Raw genomic sequence first — 21,228 nt, forward strand, 5'->3', positions numbered from 1 at the left:
TTTTACCACATTAATTGAATGTTTTATTATAAAATAATACAAAGCAAAAAGAAAATTCTAATCGGACATTTTTGCATTAATAGCTACTGTCAGAAGTGAAATATGAAACAATAAAACGCTTATCCCTGGAAAAATATTTAAAGATCATGCTTTTGGAGGAGATTTCTGCACTTTTTGACAATATGTTTAGAAGATTTTCAATTTTAATTAATGTTTTAAACCAGCATTTAAAAAACGAAAAACAACTCTGCATTACTTTTTATCCATAATAATAATCCCATCTCTGTCTTTTATGCGCACTCTGCCTGAAGAATACTTGGTTTCTTGTCTTCCATTTGAATAAACAGTCTTCACTGTTCCATCAGGATATTCTCTTTGTTTATACTGTGAAGTGTGGATCTCTTTCTGCCCATTGCTGAATTCAATTGTCTTTTCTCCATTCCTAGAAATTCAAAATAAAGACATAAAATGCAGCAGCAATATGGCTCTGAGTGTTATGCATGCAGTTTCCTTATTTTTATGGTAATTATTGTTGTATGACCACCCATAAAACTGCTGACTTGAAAATTATATTGTTTCTTAGCAATTCAGGTAGCAATTGAAATGGGATAGATTTTTTAAATGTGTACATTTCTGAAATAAATCCAATAATAATAAAATACTATTAAATTGCTGAACTGATGGATTGATTAACTGTACCCCATCTTAGGTGTCTGTATATACTGTATGAATATTTGAATCATCATCATCCATTCAAATAAGGATTCCCAAATTCCAATTTTCTTTCTAAAATAACTTTTTACTCTTAAACAAAGAAGACTATGGATGGACCTGTTGAAACCATTTAAAATCCTCAGAGGCATTAACAAAGGCCACCCTGGTAAACTTTTTCAGAATGAAAAGTTATTTGAAAACCAGTGGACACTAAAGTCCGAAGTGCATTTACAATTGAGAACAGGAGGCACTTCTTTGCTCATATGGCTGTGGAAGTACTGAACAAGCTACCCAGCAATACTATTGACGACAATGCTGTGGCTTCGTTTAAGAAACGGCAAGATGGAGTCCTCAGATTGATTAATTTATTAGCTATTAACTCCAACATGGTCTATTTGGGCTATGGTATTACACAGGGACATGTTTAGTGTGGGGGCGCTCTGGATTACCACAGCTTTCGTGGCTAAGTAAGGATGAGCGGGAGCTGTGGGGGGCCTTTAAGACACACTGAGCACCTCCCTGGAGGGATGAACAAACCCCTGCAATAGGAGAACCTTCCAGCGACAGTCCCAGAGGGGATTGTGATGCGAGTGTTAGTTTGCATTTTTTATTTTCTTTCTCTTTCCTTGACTGTCCCACTGTGTATCTCCTACCGGGACAGTTTGTTCTCTTTATTTTTGGCCTTGCACTCCTTTTCTTCCAGATAGGACCCCGTTAGACAGGGTAGTCCAGGCTGGATATTGCTGTGCAAAGCAGTGCATTTTTGTTTTTGCTTTTTTTTGCTTTCGTTTTTTGCTAGCCTCAGTTGGGGCTTTGACTTTTCAAACTGTGTTTTTAGTAATAAAAAACACTGCTTATGTAGACATCATTAATCATACCTAAGTAGAGTACTGTACAGTAACCACTTCATTTGCTCTTTGTGTAATTACACAATCTTTTTGTAACACCTTTAGGATCCATGATAATGTGTAAACCACAAATTTTCTTCAACGAAAAGTAAGAGCACACACAATAGCAAACAACATATAAAGCAAGACGTAGTAAACTGTATAACACATTTGTCGTGCCACTCCATAGACTCTGTGCTAGCTCTCGCCCATCTAGTTAATGTGATGTGAACACTCAATATGAAAAGTCATATGACGTTTTCCTCTTCACTCTCTACATTTGGAGGAGGTTTTGAAATTTTTCTTTGTCACTTCTATGTAGTTTTAAAGTTGTAGTTTTGTTATTCAAAACAAAATGTTGTTACCAATTTAAATGCTTCTAAGTATCAAATTTTCATTAAAAGAACATTCATAGAAAGAAGTACGGGTGTATAGCATTTGAAATTAATTTGTATCTGTTACCAGTTGATCCCCACTAGCTTTTTTGCTTTGTTGATTGGCTGTTATTTCAGGGGAATGAAATAGAGTGTGTTGTATCCAAAAAAGATGCAATGTGTGCCTTTTAGATTCATTATTTATCCCACACAAGGATTCATTATCACCATATGCACACTGCCAATAACAGATTCACTTGTGATTATGGAAATTGTTGCAAAATGTAATCCACACCCTATTGTAACTTGACAAAGAGGGAGTATAAATAACATAGAGTGTAAAGGTGATTCCCTGCAGAAGAAGCCCTAGTTTATTAAATACCCACTGATCTTACTTTGCAAGTTTTACCACTGTGCCATCAGGAAAGATACTCTCTTCTCGTCCATCAGGGTAAAGGTGCTTGACAGCCTTATCCGGAAAAACAATCTCTTTTGTACCATTGGGGTGATGCTTCTCTAAAGAAAACAAAACAAAATTTAAGTCTGCCTTACTTTTGCCATTGGATCCCTTTACCCTTTTAAAATTCTGGATCAAAGCATTAAGGTTCAAAGTGTTCAAAGATTAAGGTGTTGTCTTGTCCAGGATAAGCATGAAAGCAAACAAAAAAATCAACTAACTGTCTGTGCTTAGTACTCTATAGAGAGGTCCGCAGCTGTCAAAACTTTATCCTAGAGAGTCAGTCGGTCAATTGCATCAAACTGAAAGCAGTGTACTAACTGGAGTTCAACCTGTGGTTAGCATGCTGCTCCGTGCTCAACTAGTGCACTACCTTAAGACCAATTGCAATGAACTTGGCTGCTGAAATTAGTCCACAGCACCGTACTAAACCTGTTCTCAATTGCAACTAATCCAAAGCAACAGCTGCTGTCCTCCAGAGGATAAAAAAGTTGGGAACTTAAACCACCTCTTCATATGGTTTAAGTCAGTGGTTCTCAAAGTTTTTGGATCACGTACCACCCCTGATCAAACCAAAACATCCAAGTACCACCTACAAGTCATCTTCTCATCTCAAATCTCAATGAACAACGTGTGCCCACACACACTCACACACCCATATAATAAAAATAGCACTGATAACCTACTATTTCAGTGAAAGGGGTGAGCCTGTTTAGTTGAGCAAAGCTCTGCAATGTCAGGGATGAGGGCAGTGAGCTTCAAATGCACATCTGGCTCAACTTCCATTTTGTTGCGGTACTTTGTCTTGATTGCAGTGAGAGCACAGAAGCCTTTCTCACAAAGGTAGGTAGTAGCACAAGGAACCAAAAACCACACAGCCTTTAATGAGAGGGCTGAGTATTCACTCTGTCTTTGGATCTAGAAATCCTACAGTGACTATTGTTTCAATTCTGAGATCAAAGTTGTATCAAATGATAACTTGAGCACCTTCTCTTGCTCAGCACAGGTCAGATCCTTGGGTATTTCTAAGATGTTAACAGTAAAAGGTGTTGCTGATCCACTCTGGTGTGGCCTCAACTGCAAAATTATCTGAGAACTTTCTTTCAATTACAACAGGTGCACTGCAATCGCATCACGAACAGCAGCATCAAGTGCCACACCATATGTGTGCAGATAGTTCCCCAAAGTTGGGAAAGCAGAGAAATCACTTGCATTGATTTAATTAACAAAAAGATACAGCTTTTTCTTTATATCAGTGACCTTGTCAGACATGTTAAAAATTATTAAAGAGAGCCCCTTCAGACCCATATTCAGCTCATTTCAAACTTGTGAATATATTAGCCAACTAGGGTAATTTTACCAGCCACACTGGATCAGCACTTTTGCCAACGGTAAACAAAGTTCTTCACCAACAGTGTGGGGCTTATCTGCTTTAGAAATCCGCAAGCTTGCATGGGAAGATGCTTCTTGGGCTTTGGAAACTGGAGTTACACTGTTCCTTATGGTGGACTTGCGCTGCTTCAGATCTTTAAGTTTCCTTTGAAAAACATAAACAGGCTTATCCTTCAAGAGCACATGTTTCATGGTAAAGTGCCGCATCAGATGTGCTGGCTTCATGCTCTCATTGCTGAGAATCTTACAGCACAGGATACACTGTGGTCTTGGCTCTTCCTCCGTCCTGGTGTAAGTAAATCCCAAACTTAGATAATTGTGATCTTTGTAGCCTTGTAACTGTTTTCCGACACTTGCTAACACTAGTAGTGCTGTCTGTGTCAGGTACAGCATCAGAGCTAGTGTCGGTGGGTGATGAATAATCCTCCTCGTTCTCAACTGGTGTGCATGATCTATGGGAACTGGCATCATTACTCTTGGTGTCTATTCCTCTCAACCATGACATAATACTTGATTTTTGTGAGGTATTCATTTTTTATCAATTGCTCTGTTGGCGAATGTGGCACTGTTGGAGAAATTTTTTCCCGTTTCCCCTTAAAAGGCAGTCAGGAGTCCATCTCAGAAGTTAAAAGAAGTTTTTATTTCATGCGCATGGGAGCAAAACAGAGATGCTCAGTGTATTTTTCTCAAACTAACCTAGAATAAAAACTAACCTAGAATACTGTGCTTACAACATTGGCAGTGTTCCAAAATCACACACATTCTCCTACCTCCCTATTTTTAAATCACAATCGGTCACTTAGGTTCGTAGCACGCATTCCTATACAATGGTATAGAATTAAATAGCAGCTCTTGTGTCTACTCAAGTATTAGCGCATGCTGTATAATCATAGCTAAGTACAGATGCAGCCATTCAAAGTGCGCGGTACAGACACGTACCGGAGGTAATTGGCTACGGCGTCGCGCATTGTGACGCAAGATGACACACGGTACCGCGGTACGTGATTGGTTGACCGACAGGGGCACTCGTGGTCCATTGGTCTGTCGTAGAAAGATTTACAGTAAACGTCTTTACTGTGCCCGTTGTAGTATTGAATATTCATATGGAATTTTACCACTGAAGGGAAATCTTAGCAGCTGAGCATAAAAAGAATAGGAGCATACTGTAACGCGTGTGAAGGCCATAAACGATATTAAAACAGAAACATACAGTATATGGCTGGTCTTGGTACTTTAAAGAAAAAATACACACCAGCATTCCATTTCTCCCTAAACATTTTAAGCATCGAAGTCTTTAACTAAAGAGATACTGGAGTCAACAAGCATACTTTTAGAATTTGATTAAAAGGGAATATAATATGGAATCGCGTATCTAAAGAAATTAATAACGATATAATTATATTCATGTACAGTACCGCCACACAAGAATAGTACACGCTGTACATTGTCTGTCGATAATGTTTCTGTAGTGCTTTTTCAGCACTCTGCATGTGACCTTGCTGGTGGTGCTGTGGTTTAGGTTCCTGACTCAAATGTCACACGGTCTATGATTGAATCCTGCTGGAACTATGACTTTTTTTTTTAACAAACATTTCTTTGAAAAAATTAAATGTTTCCCTTGGTCAGAGATTAAATAAAACCTCACTCGCACCAAACAAATTTATATTTCTAAATATCACAACATGATCGAATTTAAGTCTTTTTAATAACAATGAATAGTCACCTATGCGTTACAAAATAAACATTTATATTGATTTGAATCGCGTTTTGATTTAAATCGTAAACGCGTGTTTAAATATATGTGTTTAAAGGCGATATATAAAAGCGCTGATTCTTATGGAATGTGTTCCGCCGGGGATTCCAAAACATTTTTTTTTTAATCGCTTATCTAAGGAAAATAGCAGTATAACTTTGTTCATGCACAAACAGTGGCATGTTACATTATTAATTTGGGTGTCTCCTCTTGCCAGAAAGCTCTAAATTGCATTTTGAGTGCGGTTTTTGACTTTTTCTAAATTGCAACCCATAAATAAAGCTGATACAGTTTAGACTTACTGTATTTTAAACTGTATTACAGCAGCACATTGGACAATGCAACGTAAATTGCAAAAATGCACTTGGAATCTGTCCAAGCCCTACTTTGTCAGGCATTTGCTTTTAACAGAGCGTTTCATAATTTCTAACTATGAAAATTATTTAAACTGCGACACTTATCATTCATTCCATTCCATTCCATTATCAGTCTTCCATTTCCCCCTAAACATTTTAAGCATGAAAGTTTTATGAAACGGTACCCAAATATGCGATTGCTGTATAGAATGAATTTTAATCTTAAAAAATTATTTAACACGAAAATTAAGCTGGAAATCTCGCCCCTTCTACTTTGAAAATACCTGTGAAACTGGTTTAATTCGTCACAGCCAGCACTCCCACAGAGAGGGGGGTTGTACTCGTTAATGTCTTAGCCGGAACACATCATTATATCTCATTTTGTATTTCTTTAAAAAAATCATTTGCCCAGCCACTATTGCTGATATTGTTTTTATCCTGTAAAGCGCTTTGGGGAGCACAGTTTTTCTCACCACTTAGATTACTTTTTGATACCATCCTTACACAAAGCAGAAACTTCTTGTATTTTCCGATGACATACAAGTGGAAAGATAACAGATTTTAATCGCCTTTTTTCTGAACCAGGGAAAATCTGATCATGTTTCTCTATAACAATAATAAAAAACTTTATTTTACATATCACCTTTAAAAGTGGCATCTCAAAGCAATACAGTAGATGTAAACCACAGATTACAAAGTAAATACCCGGACAAACGCAAACGCGTTTTTAATAAAATGCTTTTATTCATTCAGCAGAGAGAGAGCGTAAAACCTGGGCGTAACAGCTGTTCCTTTTTCTGATCACTCGCTCTCTGGATAAACGTCTCGCCTGTCCTGTTCTTTGTTTTCCTAATTTGCCGATTATGCCTGCTGCGATCCACTCCTGCCCTCACACCTAAAGAAGACTATGTTAAATTTCTTTGTGTGGTCCATTGTGCAATTAACCCTTGTATGTGCTGTCCTTAAGGTGATATCACATAAAGGTGATATGTAAAATAATGTTTTTATTATTGTAATAGAGAAACATGATCAGATTTTCCCCGGTTCAGAAAAAAATATCTAAAGTATACTAGTTTGTCACTAGTATACTTTTAATACAGTCTTTGCTGTGCTCTAGAGGATCCTTGTGATATTTCGAGCTCTGGTTGAATGATAAGTGTCACAGTTTAAATACATTTCGTAGTTGGCAATTATGAAACGCTCTGTTAAAAGCAAGGGAGTTTTTATGTCCGTTGCAGTTTTTTTTAAACTGAACTTGTTTGAATTGACTGAGCTCCGTGCTGTACCACACAATGTCTGTTTTTTTTTGTGCTGTCTTTTGACAAAACAAGGCTCACCAGATAATGTGAATCGAAACCTGTTTTTCTAGCTTTTAAAGTCGTGCGATGTGTTAGCGGGAACACATCATTATATCTTTCTACATATAATATATATATTATTTCAGGAAGCTTTCTGGAGGTCTGGCTTTTTTTCTGGAAAACCATAACTCTGGTCTTGTCCAGATTGACTGTCAGCGCTCAGGTCTGACAGTGCTGCTCCAGAAAGCTTCCTGAAATCGTCAGATTATGAACGAATAAAAGCATCTTATTAAAAACACGTTTCCCCGGTTCAGAAAAAAAAGATCTAAAGTATACTAGTTAAGAAAAATAAATCTAAACGGGGAGAAAGCTATGCTGAAAGTTTATTAAGATACTTAGAAGACAAAGATATCAATTTATTTTAGTTTAAATTTTATATATCACCTTTAAAAGTGGAATCTCAAAGCAAAGTAAATACCCAACACTGATTGTACCCATCTGTCATGCTAATAAAACACCTTGAATTGAATTGAATTGAGGGAGAGAGGGGGGGAGGGCGAGCGAGATCACCAGGACGTAAGGCAAATAAGATACACTCCACAGACATTCACAACAGCGACATATCATAAAACGTTTGCACATATAGTTAAGTTATTACTTGGTTTTCAAAGTGCAATGAAATACAATATTGTTGTTGTTGCTGTTCTTGTTGTTTTTATCCTGTAAAGCGTTTTGAGAAGCCACCTTTAAAAAACCGCGGTCAAAAACCGCGCTCAAAATGCAATTTAGAGCTTTCTGGCAAGAGGAGACACCCAAATTAATAATGTAGGACACAGCGGCTCAGGCACCCGCTGAATGGAAAAGTGGCACTTTAATGTTCTGTATGGCTAATACTAAAGCCAATACTTCAATACTTTAATATTCTTTTCTGTATGTTTAACAATAGTGGGTACTGGCCTAATTCGTCCCTGCTCACGTTGTTAGGTGTTAATGTGTTGTTAAGTCTGAATTTGTACCTGTTTCCCTGAGGTCTGTCTTTTTTTCTGGAAAACCATAACTCTGGTCTTGTCCAGATTGACTGTCAGCGGCCAGGTCTGACAGTGCTGCTCCAGCAGTGCCAGGTTCTGGCGCAGCCTCTGTTCTGTGGGCGACAGCAGGACCAGGTCGTCTGCAAAGAGCAGGAACTCGATTTCCATAATTAATGCAGATCAGTAAATCAAGGGACGAAACAATTATTGCGCCCAGGTCCTCAATGGGCTTTGACGTGCTAATGCGTTGGTTTAACACTCCGGGTGTGGCAAGTCTCTAATGTCTCCCGACTTCGGCAAAGGGCACCTGTGTGGAGACTTTTCGGCAGCAGCGGGAGCAGTACAACGCATTACTGGGGAGGATTGGGAAGCTAGAGACACTCCTGAAAATGCAGACTTTTGTCGATGGAAACCGGTGTGTGTGTCTTTCTCTGCTGGATGTCCCTCTCACTCTCTGCTGAATGAATAAAAGCATTTTATTAAAAACGCGTTTGCGTTTGTCTGGTATTTAGTTTGGTCCCTTTTAACTGTTTTTCCATCTTCTTTATTGCTTTGAGATGCCACTTTTAAAGGTGATATGTAAAATAATGTCTTTTATTATTGTTATAGAGAAACATGATAAGATTTTCCCCGGTTCAGAAAAAAAGATCTAAAGTGCTACACCTAACTTTCTTAATTCGATGTATTTCAAGCAGTGAACTACTGTAGGTGTAACATAACATTCAGAAATACAATCGAGAATAGTTTTGTGGTTTTTGTATAGATGAAACGTTCCTAAAACGTATAACGTAACAAAATTAAAGGCGATTAAAATCTGTAATCTTTCCACTTGTACTGTATGTCATCGGAAAATACAAGAAGTTTCTGCTTTGTGTAAGGATGGCATCAAAAAGTAATCTAAGTGGTGAGAAAGCTGTGCTCAATGTATTTAAGGGACTTAAGAGTAAAAGGAGATGCTTCATATTGCTTGACTAATTTTAAAAACTAAGTTATAAATGCAGACGCTCCCTCGGTGCCGCGCCGGGTGTAAATATCTAAATATACATTCGTCCCGGGCAGAGGCCGAAGAGCGCCTGGCTGGGGTGCGCGGGGAAGGGCAGGACAGGAGTGATAGTGGTCAGGGCGGGGTTTAGGAAGGCCGGCGACCAGCGCGGCTGTCCCACAGTGAAGAGGGCATACAGTCTGGGCAGGTATAGATTACACTTTTCTAAAACGTATTTGAAAAATAAAAACGATTACAATCTAATCCTTCCACGTTTGATCCCAAAATCCCAAGAAAAATAAATCTAAACGGGTAGAAAGCTATGCTGAAAGTTTATTAAGATACTTAGAAGACTGTATCAATTTATGTTGTATTAGTCTGATTATGATTAAAAAAAACACATATAATTAAACACGCGTTTGCGATTTAAATCAAAACCCGATTTAAATCAATACAAATGTTTATATTGTAACGCATACTGTCCAGCCTCCATTTCTCTATAAAAATTTACTCTATTACAAATTTACAATTTGTTGATAATAGAAATGTTAGGTTCTCTAAAGCTTTGTGATAGTTGACCCACCCAGGCAGCAAAAGATCAGCTGCACTGGTAAGATGCGACACCGAAGATATGATTAATAACCTTTTAAATCTGAAGGGAGATCTGAAGGGATCCCCCCCGCCCACACACACACACAATAGAAGCAGGAAGCGGATGCAGGGACCGTTGTCAGAAAGGAAGAAGGCGACTATTCATTGCTATCAAAAATGACTTAGAATCGATCATGTTGTGATATTTTGAAATATAAAAGTCAATTGATTGTCCATAATATTGCTATTCTATTTTTTCGAAGAAATGTTTGTTAAACGAAAAGTCACAGCACCAGCTGGATTTGAACACACAACCTGTGAGTTGGCAATCGGGCACGTAGACCAGTGGGCTACAAGGGAAATCACATGAAGAGAGAGGCGAAACAGCCCTACACAGCCCTGTCGCAGTACACGAATATAATCATATCATTATTAATTTCTTTAGATACGCGATTCCATATTATATTCCCTTTTAATCAAATTCTAAAAGTATGCTTGTTGACTCCGGTATCACGTTAAAGACTTCGATGCTTAAAATGTTTAGGGAGAAATGGAATACTGGTGTGTATGTTTTCTTTAAAGTACCGAGACCAGCCATATACTGTATGTTTAAGTTCCAAAATTAATATAGTTTATGGCCTTCACACGCGTTGCTCCTATTCTTTTTATGCTCAGGCACTAAGATGTCCCTTCAGTGGTAAAATTCCATATAAATATTCAATACTTAAACGGGCACAGTTAAGACATTAAATATACATATACATACTGTATACATACAGTTTGCATACGGTAATATGTTTATGTTCCTAAATCAATCTCTTTTATGAGCATGTGAAAGGCATGGTGAATTACTGTACTTTGCATGATTGGAAACAAATGCGTGATTGCGAAATGCTGTGGTGTTACTTTTACAAAGACGGTCAATGAATAAAAGAATGTGGACCAGGGCAATACTTTGAGTTTACACTTACAGCTTGTCCAAGGTCATTCATTATTAATACTATTAGTAATATCTTCGTTAAAGACTTTGATGGCGACAGCTCAAACATGAGAGGTTGAGCTTTATTAGCTCCACCTTGCGGAAATTCCGGATACTATTATTTTGCTTGCCGTATTATAGGAGAATTTACGGTAAGTAGCAGTATTTACCGGTAGCTCGCGGTAGACTGCGTACAGCGCACCGGAAGTACGTAGGCTGCGTATTTGACACATAAGCTAATTTTATTCAAATAGAAAATACGAAAACCCATCCTAATTTTTCAGTGCACACAACAAATTTCCAGGGTCATCTGGCATGCCACGTGGGGGAGCTCCATACAGATGCAGCCATTAAAAATGCGCGGGCGATACAGCATTATTTTGCTGTACGCTGTACGCAGTCTACCGCGAGTTACCGGTAAATACCGCGAGTTACCGTAAATTCTCCTATAATACAGCAAGCAAAATAATAGTATCCAGAATTTCCGCAAGGTGGAGCTAATAAAGCTCAACCTCTCATGTTTTGAGCTGTCGCCATCAAAGTCTTTAACGAAGATATTACTAATAGTATTAATAATGAATGACCTTGGACAAGCTGTAAGTGTAAACTCAAAGTATTGCCCTGGTCAACATTCTTTTTTTCATTGACCGTCTTTGTAAAAGTAACACCACAGCATTTCGCAATCACGCATTTGTTTCCAATCATGCAAAGTACAGTGATTCACCATGCCTTTCACATGCTCATAAAAGAGATTGATTTAGGAACATAAACATATTACCGTATGCAAATTGTACTGTATACAGTATGTATATGTATATTTAATGTCTTAACTGTGCCTGTTTAAGTATTTAATATTCATATCTAATTTTACCACTGAAGGGAAATCTTAGTAGCTGAGCATAAAAAGAATAGGAGCATACTGCAACGCGTGTGAAGGCCATAAACTATATTAATTTTGGAACATAAACATACAGTATATGGCTGGTCTCGGTACTTTAAAGAAAACATACACGAAACATGGTTTCATTATGACCAGAATCGGTCTTGAGATATTTTTAACTTGATTTACAGTATTTGAGAGGTATGTCTTAACACCGATACTACAGTGCTTAAGTACTGCTCACGTATATGTTTCTAGGTTTATATTATGCATTTCATACGGTCAAATTACTTTTGAGCAACTAATAAGAAGCGCGAAACGGTATGCGTTTTAGTTTCGTTTTGTGCTGGGACCCGTGGATTGATTAGAGATATCAAGTACATACAAGTCATTTTTTAAATGTTGTAGTTCGTCTTGAAAAAATGTTACGAGTACATCATCTATCAACAATTACACAGGTTCTGTTTCCATATTGCGGATTTTGGTTACGTAATATTATTTTCTAGATTTCACGTTGTGAATATATGATTTGGGCAAACAGAGCCGCAAAGAAGTACATTATAGGTTGTTGTTGTTTTTTTGCAGTTTTATCTAGAACAAGCGATGCTTAAACCTTTGTCTGATTCTTGTGAAACTATCCACACGACAGTTACAGTACCTAGGAGTTGACTTCAGTGATGTCACTGATGGGATGTTTCTAAAAATCCATCCTCTGTAAAACGTCTTCTCTAGTTGTCCTGCATATGTATTCACTAATGAAGCTGTGTGTTCTGAGCCTGGATCTCTACATTTCTGTATGAACCAGCTTAGAGGGCTAAAGACAGCTTGTGTTTAAATTGAGTGTAAGGCAATTTATGCTTCTAAAGTCATGGTCAGCATTTATGATTGTACTGTGCTGTAAACTTGTTCTGTGCCAAGTCACATTATTTTATAGCGTTTTTATAGCGTTATCGAATCCGGTGGCGCTGTGTGTTAGTTTCCTGACTCCCATGTCACATGGTCTGTGATTGAAACCTGTAAAACCGGTTTAATTTGTCACAGCCAGCACTCCGGTTGTAAAGTAGAAGCAGGCGAGATTTCTAGTGAAAAACACCTCCCCCTTCTTCAGGTGTGAGGGTCTTCTGCTCAGAATGAAACGCTAAAATGTAATGTAGGCTCTGAATGGGTTCAATTATGATTTGGGCTTGATTAAGGTCGCTGCCTTTCATCTAAAACCCTACTTGAATCCTTCTAAACTAAAAATCAGTGTTAGTGAGTTCTAAATAAAGAGGTATCCAGGTAACAGTGAAACAGGCGGACAGTCTGGGGAGATCCCCCGTTTTCCATGTAAATAGTTCCGCACCCCTTGGTGTTTCTCTCGCTCTCTCTCGGGTCACCTGATCATTAGCTCGAAAGATTTGAGTGCTTTGTGTATATTCTAATGGTAGTGGGGGCAGGGTGTGTGGGAACAGGTTTGGTTGAAATTGCATTGGAGATCTATGTTCTTCACACCTGAAACATCTTCTCTGAAAGCATTTTCTTCGCAGTTTAACCGATCTTGTTACAGCATGTTACAGTTTACTATTATTAACCATATTAATTTTAAGTGCTTAATGTAAAATCTTGTAAAAATATATTTTCATTGTTCAAATATACATTAAGTCTGACTATCATATAATAAGTTAAATACAAAACTAAAGAAAAAATAGGGTTAAATATAATTCAAAATATTTTGCTAACAATGTTAACTGTTTATGAATAATAAAATGTATTAACTAAGGAGTAGAATGGCACAGTTGTTAGTATGTTTTTTGTTTTGTTTCTTTTTCATAAATACAACAGTAGTACCTGATGTCTCAGTGGCTTTCAAAATTAAATTATGCATGCAAACCTGTGAACTAGAAAGATAACTAAGATATCCATCCATTTATAATGGTGGCAAAGTGGTTAGCATTGCTATCTTGCAGCACTGGGGTCCTAGGTTCAATTCCTGCCATCCTGTGTGTGTGGAGTTTACATGTTCTCTCTGGGTTACATGGTTTTTCTCCATATGTGTGATATGACTCCCTCTCGCACTCCAAAACATACTGGTAAGTTAATTGGTTTATGGGAAAACTGGCCCTGGTGTGTGTGTGTTTGTGTCTGTCTGTCCTGTGATGGACTGGCGCTATGTCCAGGGTGTATTCTGCCTTGTGTCCGTTGCTTACTGGGATAGGCTCCAAATCCTCTGTACTGGATAAAGAGATTAGAAATGGAAGTAAAGGCACTGTGTGGATGGAACCATACACAGTGTTAGAAACCCACTATGAAATGGCAGCATCTCACTGAGAATAAAACATTTTATAGTGCTGGCTTAAGGAAACAGCCTTTCCACCTCTCTTGCACATCAGTATCCATACCTAGTTATTTAAACAAATTGCCTCTAATTAAAAACATCTTAATATGCTGGCTCTGTGGATCCGCATCAGCTATGTTTGCCCATTCCTTCAATTCATGTGCATCCAGTACAGAGGATTTGGAGCTTATCCCAGTAAGCGACGGACACAAGGCAGAATACACCCTGGACATAGCGCCAGTCCATCACAGGACAGACAGACACAAACACACACACACCAGGGCCAGTTTAAATCTAACCTCAGAACCTTTCTTTTCAGAAGACTTAGTGTCTGTATCTGCTTCATTTTCTAATTTTGGTAGCACCTCTAACTGCTTGTCTTTCTTATATGCATTTACTTTGTAATCTGTGGTCCTTTTATCTGTTTTTACATCTACTGTATTGCTTTGAGATGCCACCTTTAATGGTGATATATCAAATAAAGTTTTTTATTATTGTTATAGGGAAACATGATCAGATTTTCCCTGGTTCAGAAAAAAAGATCTAAAGTATACTAGTTTGTCACTGTTCTCATTCCCTTTGCTAAATGACTTTTCATACTAATCTGATCAATCTAACTGCCAGTTTTCTGTGCTTTCTCTATCCTGCTAGATTTGCAATTATTCTGAAAATTTTCATCTTGAAATAACTCATTTCTAAATACCTTTTTCACTGTTAACATCTTGCAGCAACTCTGCGACAAAATATACACTCAGACAGTTCATCCTGCTACCAACATTAAATAAAACAAATCTTAAGATTTCTATATTTATGTCTTTATTTAGTGGTTTCATTAGTGACAAAGGCTAAACTTTCTTGGAAAAATGTATTTTATGTGTTGCGGAAAAAACTGACTTGCTTTAACAAAATATGTTTACAAATCCTTTCACCTGGCATTTTCGTAGTTAGAAATTATGGAACGCTCTGTTAAAAGCAAGGGAGTTTTTATGTCCGTTGCAGTTCTTTTGCAACATGAATATAATTATATTGTTATTAATTTCTTGAGATACGCGATTCCATATTATATTCCCTTTTAATCAAATTCTAAAAGTATGCTTGTTGACTCCGGTATCGCGTTAGTTAAAGACTTCGATGCTTAAAATGTTTAGGGAGAAATGGAATACTGGTGTGTATGTTTTCTTTAAAGTACCGAGACCAGCCATATACTGTATGTTTAAGTTCCAAAATTAATATCGTTTATGGACCACACGCATTGCAGTATGCTCCTATTCTTTTTATGCTCAGGCACTAAGTAAAAGGAGATGCTTCATATTGCTTGACTTATTTTAAAAACTAAGTTATAAATGCAGATGCTCCCTCGGTGCGCTACTCTGGTGCGTCGGCTCTTACACAGTGCCTGTCTGCCGTAAGCGTTACAATATACAAACCCAACACTGCTTGTACCCATCTGTCATGCAAATAAAACACCTTGAATTGAATTGAGGGGAGAAGGTGGGAATACTAAAGCCAATACTGGCTCAATGGGCTTTGACGTGCTAATGCGTTGGTTTAACAGTCCGGGTGTGGCAGGCTTCCAATGTCAACTCGACTCGATTGGAAGACAATGAACGTATTTTAGCCCTAAATGAATTAATAGCAAACATGGTTTACATAAAATATATTTTTCCAAGAAAGTTTATAATAATACGATCTATAGTTGAAATCTGAGCCTACTTTAAAAATAAAGGAAAAGCATTTTCAGAGAGCAATCACGCTGTTTATGTAGAAAAAGCGATTAGGTTTATGAGCAATCTAATTACCTATTCGCTTAAAACGCTATATAAAATAAAGTTTATTTAGAGATGAATGATATTTTGAAATATAAAAGTCAATTGATTGTCCATAATATCGCTTACCTATTTTTTCGAAGAAATGTTTGTTAAAAGAAAAGTCCAGCACCAGCTGGATTTGAACACACAACCTGCCAGTTGGTAGTCACGCACCTAGACCAGTAGGCTACAAGACAGCTCGCATGAACATGCAGGCGAAACAGCCCTACACAGCCCTGTCACAGCACACGGATATAATCATACCGTTATTAAATTCTTGAGATACGCGATTCCATATTATATTCCCTTTTAATCAAATTCTAAAAGTATGCTTGTTGACTCCGGTATCACGTTAGTTAAAGACTTCAAAGCTTACAATGTTTAGGGAGAAATGGAATACTGGTGTGTATTTTTTTCTTTAAAGTACCAAGACCAGCTATATACTGTATGTTTATGTTCCAAAATTAATATCGTTTATGGCCTTCACACGCGTTACAGTATGCTCCTATTCTTTTTATGCTCAGCTACTAAAATTTCCCTTTAGTGGTAAAATTCCATATAAATATTCAAAACTAAGCGGATTGAAATGTGCACAGTAAAGACATTAAATGATTAAATCTTTTCACTACCAACCAATGCACCACGAGTGCCCCTGTCGGTCATTTTGGCCAGCCAATCACTTGCCCTGCGGTGCCCTACGGTGCCCTGCGGGTTGGTTACTGCACCGCGGGTTTTTACCGCTCATTTTGAATGGCTGCATCTGTATGCGTACCACAGTTTGATAACCACGGGTTTAAGCAACTAAGTAGCGTGCAAAGGAACAAATAAACTTTTATTGCATGCTGAAAAGAGAAGAAAAGAAACACAACATTTTGGCAGTGGAACCTTCTTCAGGTGTCTACATGTTTTTATAAATAAATCTTAAATTTATTAATAACAAATGCCTGAATAATTTAATGTCTGTCTTTATTAGTAGCTGTATAACATCTAATTTATGCAGAGCCTTTAGTATGCAATAGAGAATTTTCAGATATCCTGGCGAGTGAACTGAAATTAAAGAAATACATATTTAAATGAGTTGCAAGTCTTAAATGTGTAGTCACATCTGGGTATTAATTGAATACATCTATTGAATTTTTTATTGTGATGGGGCATTACGTTTGTGTTTCTCTGGGGAAAGCAGGGATTTGGGGATACAGAGAATAAGTTGTGTAGGCAAATGTAAGAGTATGCTAAAAAAACTCTGTTATTGCCATCTTTTTAAAAGTGATTATTTATTATATTTTTTCAGAACAGTGTTCCTTCTCTGTCCTGTAGGTGTGGTCTAATAATCATTGTGTTGAAACATGCTGCTTTAAAATTCCAAAGCCTCACACGGTCAGAAGGAAAGCACTGAACTGAGATGACCTGAAAGTCATATGTTTGCCTTTTTAGAGCTGCAAATATAATTTCTTTTGTTTTTTTTTCACCATAAACATAAAATAAAAACTCTTAGATGAAGTGCAACAAATGCAGCCCCTAAAAAATGCATAAATTTTACATTTATAGTAAATGTAGCCAATACATAGAACCCAGAAAGCAAAGTGTTTTCTTATTCCTCTGAAGGATCTCCATTTGAATCTATATCATTTATCTATGGAAATAAAAGTTGTTATACTACAATACGTGTTTAAAATCAAATCCACAGCTGCTAGTTTCATGACTAATTGCAACTGAGTATCACATTAGTAGTTAGGAATTCTTATCTGGTATATTTTAACATAAATGCCGTTCTTAAATTAAACACTAACATTAAGCTTCCAGGGACATTCAGTTAGACACAGTGTCTTGCAAAAGTATTCACCTTGGACGTTTTCACATTTTATTGTGTTACAGCATGGAACCACAATGTATTTAACTACCTTGCCACTCACTAACACAAAGTACTCTATAATGTCAAAGTGAAAAAAAATCCAGACATTTTACCAAATGAATTAAAAATATAAAACAGAAAATAATTGAATGCATAAGTATGCAAAATTGCTCAAGCTCCATCGAGTTGAATGGGGACCATTTGTGAACAGTAATTTTTAAGTCATTCCACAAATGCTCAATTGGATTGAGGTCTGGGCTTTGACTTGGCCACTCCAGGACACTTACCTTTTTGGTTTTAAGTCACTTCAGTGTGGGTTTTTCTGTATGTTTCGGGTCATTGTCCTGTTGGAAGATGAATCGTCTTCCCAGTGTTGTTGTGGATTGTTTTCCTCCAGGATTTTTCTGTATTTAGTTCCATCCATTTTTCCTTCTATCTTTATGAGTTTTCCAGTCCCTGCCGCAGAAAAGCATCCTCAAAGCATGATGCTCCACCACCATGCTTCACTGTAAAGATGGTGTTCTCAGTGTGATGTGCTGTGTCAGGTTTGCACCAAACATAAAATTCAATTTTGGTCTTATCAGACCATAGAATCTTCATCCAAATTGTTGAGTCTCTCACGTGCCTTTGGGCAAACTCCAGCTGAGATGTGATACGAGTTTTTTTCAACAAAGGCTTTCTTCTTGCTTCCCTTCCATAAAAGCCAGATTTATGAAGTGTGCGTGCTATTGTAGTCTCATGCACAGTTTCTCCCATCTCTGTCATGGAAGACTGTAACTCCTTTAAAGTTGCTGTATGGCTCTTGGTGGCCTCCCTTACTGTGGCTTTTCTTGCCCGGACACTCCATTTTGGAAATAATCAGTACTGGGCAGATTCACTGTTGTTCCAGATTTTCTTACCTCTCACATGGAATTCACTATGCTTTGAGGTATATTCAATGCCGTGGACATTTTCTTACTGTATATCCTTGTCCAGACTGGTATTTTTCGAGAACCTTGTCTCGGATCTGCTTGGAATGTTCCTTGGTCTTCATGGTGTAGTGTTTCCTTGGAAATGCACTAAGTGGGGAAACTCCCAGACACAGGAGTACAAGGTGTTTTTAAAGGTGACCTGATCAGGCGTTGTTCCACCTGGACCTCATTGGGTAAAAGTGGACCTAACAAGCTTTTGTGTGATTGTGTGATTGGCAAGTTGCAATGCCTCACTGCACAAGCTGTATTGCTGGTCAGAGGGCTTAAAACAAATGGACAACTTTTTGTGAAAGTATATAAGCTATAACTATAGTATTCTCATTCCAGAAAATGTTGCGTTTCTTTTTCCTATCAGTATATATATATATGTTGCTTCAATCTGAAGGGATTGTAAGACTTTCTTCATAATTTTATATTTAGGATTGTTTAGTGGAGTGAAAGCACATCTATTTAACTTGACGTGATGTGTTAATAATTACAGTATATAATTATATTTTTCGGCTTTCAGCTTAAACAATCAAACAGTAGTATTTGAACCTTCAGCACATGTAAAATGTATGGCCTAGTGTAGTAAGTACTTGACTATTTTACCTGATTATAATTAACCAGCTACTATATAACTGAAAACTGAATGAAATCTCATTATGCTTTGTTGAATATAAAATATATAACAATGCTATCTATCTACAAGTAAGCTAAACTTAAATCAAAAGTTACTCTTGAAATCTTTACGTGTCAGTCTTAAATTGAGGATTCAAATTATTGCTATGGTTAACGTGCTGGTAACATGGTCAGACCTAATATAGAATGTTTTTGATATCTTTCAAATAATTGTCAGCAATATTGCAAATTATTAATGCTGCAAATTAATAGTCATCATATATAAGAGCCATCGCAAGGTTTGTTATATCTGGCAAACTTACCTATCTGGTTATTTGGAAACTGCACAACTTCGAGGCCATTTGGATAAGTGGTGTGAGTTGTCTGAGCATCAGCGTAGAAGTAAATCTTTTGTTTTTAAAAACAACAAAAAAAGGATTTGTTCATCTTTATTTGAGAAATAAATGTATAGACATTTAGTTGGAGCAACATTGTTGGGATATCAAAATACTACAAAGGAACAAGTAAAGGTTTATTCCATGCTTAAAAGAAAAGAGACACAATGTTTCTGCTGTGAAGCCTTCTTCAACCACACCTGACAAAGACTTTCCACCCAAAATGTTGCATCTCTTTTCTGTTCTTTGCAGCATGGAAAAAATCCTTACTTGTTCCTTTTCAGCCTACACATACTGATGTAGCTATCTACTTGAACTTTATTAAAATACTAGTATGTGAGTTTATTTATTATCCCTTTTTGTTTGGAGAGGGCTTATTTCATTGTGAATGTGTAAATATAAATAGATTGGTCCAGATCTTATCCTGGTTTCCATGGTGTTAAATAAATGTAGAGCACAAGATTCCTCCAATGGATGGGATGCCAGTCCATTGAGTCTGGCCCCCAGCAAACATTGTTCCCCATTCATATACAGTACAGTAGCTGGGTAGACTTGAGTTTTGCAAGTATCTTCCTGAAAACATGGATGTTTCTACTGCAGACACATGGGTTAGAAATCCATTTTCAGAGGCAGCTAATATAGGATTATTGCTTGAATTTGAAGATTTGAAGAATCATTGATTGGTCTCATAACTGACTTGGCTCTGAAGCAGATCTTCACTGGCTGACTTTTGGATCTCAATGCAAGGTAAATACCAAGGCCTGAGTAACATGGCCTTGAAAAAAGATTAACAAATACAGAGCCTGTTTCACGGTTGAAGATGATTTGCGTCTTAACATCAGCCAAACAAATCACTGACTAGTATTCCTCTCTGCTCCTCTGCAAGTGCAAGTAGTAAATGAGTAGTTTTTTTCCACTTTTGTTTTATTTTTCGTTTGCTGTGGAAATATGTTTTTTTTGAGTGGGGAGGAGGGGTCGCATACTTTTCACTTGTCGCACTTACAAAAAGGTTAAGAACCACTGATATACAGTATAGAAACTTACCACTTTCCCTACAGGCAGGATTTGCTTGATATCCCCATTGAAGAAAGTAACAGTGACTGATTTTCCATCAGCGCTAATCTCCTTCTTTGTTCCATTGCGAAAAGTTATTATCCGGTGACCACTTGAGAAAAGCTGTACTGTCTGCAGTAACATAGTAAAGAAATCAAGTCAATAAGTGAGCTACTGAAGATGTCAAGTCACCTTAAGCAATATAGACTCATATGGCATCTGACAGAAGTAGAGGAAGTAGACTGTGTTAATCAGGATATTCAGAGAATTTAACATTTTTGTTCCTCCCTCCTGATCTGTGTATATAAATATCTATACAACATTTTTTATTTTCATGACTTGTTTGACACCTCTTTCATGATTTTAGTCATGATTGAGTACAAATTCATTACCTGACCAAGGACGCTCACATACACTACAGTGTATTCTACATTTTGAAGCACTATAATTGTACAAAGACAGAGACCAATCAACTAATTTTGTGGTGAGTTAAGGTAATTTTAAATATTTTTGCCTGGTCAAGTGTTATTCAAATTATTCAATC

The 21,228-nt window shown here is 37.2% G+C and overlaps 1 protein-coding gene across 10 annotated transcripts in view; it reads right to left on the reverse strand.

Annotated features, from left to right (window-relative positions):
* The window catches only part of LOC148674684 (uncharacterized), a 70,720-nt gene continuing 49,492 nt past the window's right edge, over positions 1–21,228 (reverse strand). For 9 of the 10 annotated variants that reach the window (XM_088625085.1, XM_088625086.1, XM_088625089.1 and 6 more), the window contains 4 exons: positions 20,676–20,816; positions 19,560–19,644; positions 2,371–2,491; positions 1–442 (listed from right to left, as the gene is read on the reverse strand). In XM_088625085.1, the coding sequence (XP_088481211.1) occupies positions 253–442; positions 2,371–2,491; positions 19,560–19,644; positions 20,676–20,816 (537 nt within the window). In that variant the 3' untranslated portion in view covers positions 1–252. The remainder of the gene's footprint in view (positions 443–2,370; positions 2,492–19,559; positions 19,645–20,675; positions 20,817–21,228) is intronic. The other variant, XM_088625091.1, reaches the window with a different exon arrangement.

Source organism: Lepisosteus platostomus, chromosome 3, assembly GCF_059453375.1.
Source record: "Lepisosteus platostomus isolate fLepPlt1 chromosome 3, fLepPlt1.hap1, whole genome shotgun sequence".
Classification (NCBI taxonomy): Eukaryota; Metazoa; Chordata; class Actinopteri; order Semionotiformes; family Lepisosteidae; genus Lepisosteus; species Lepisosteus platostomus.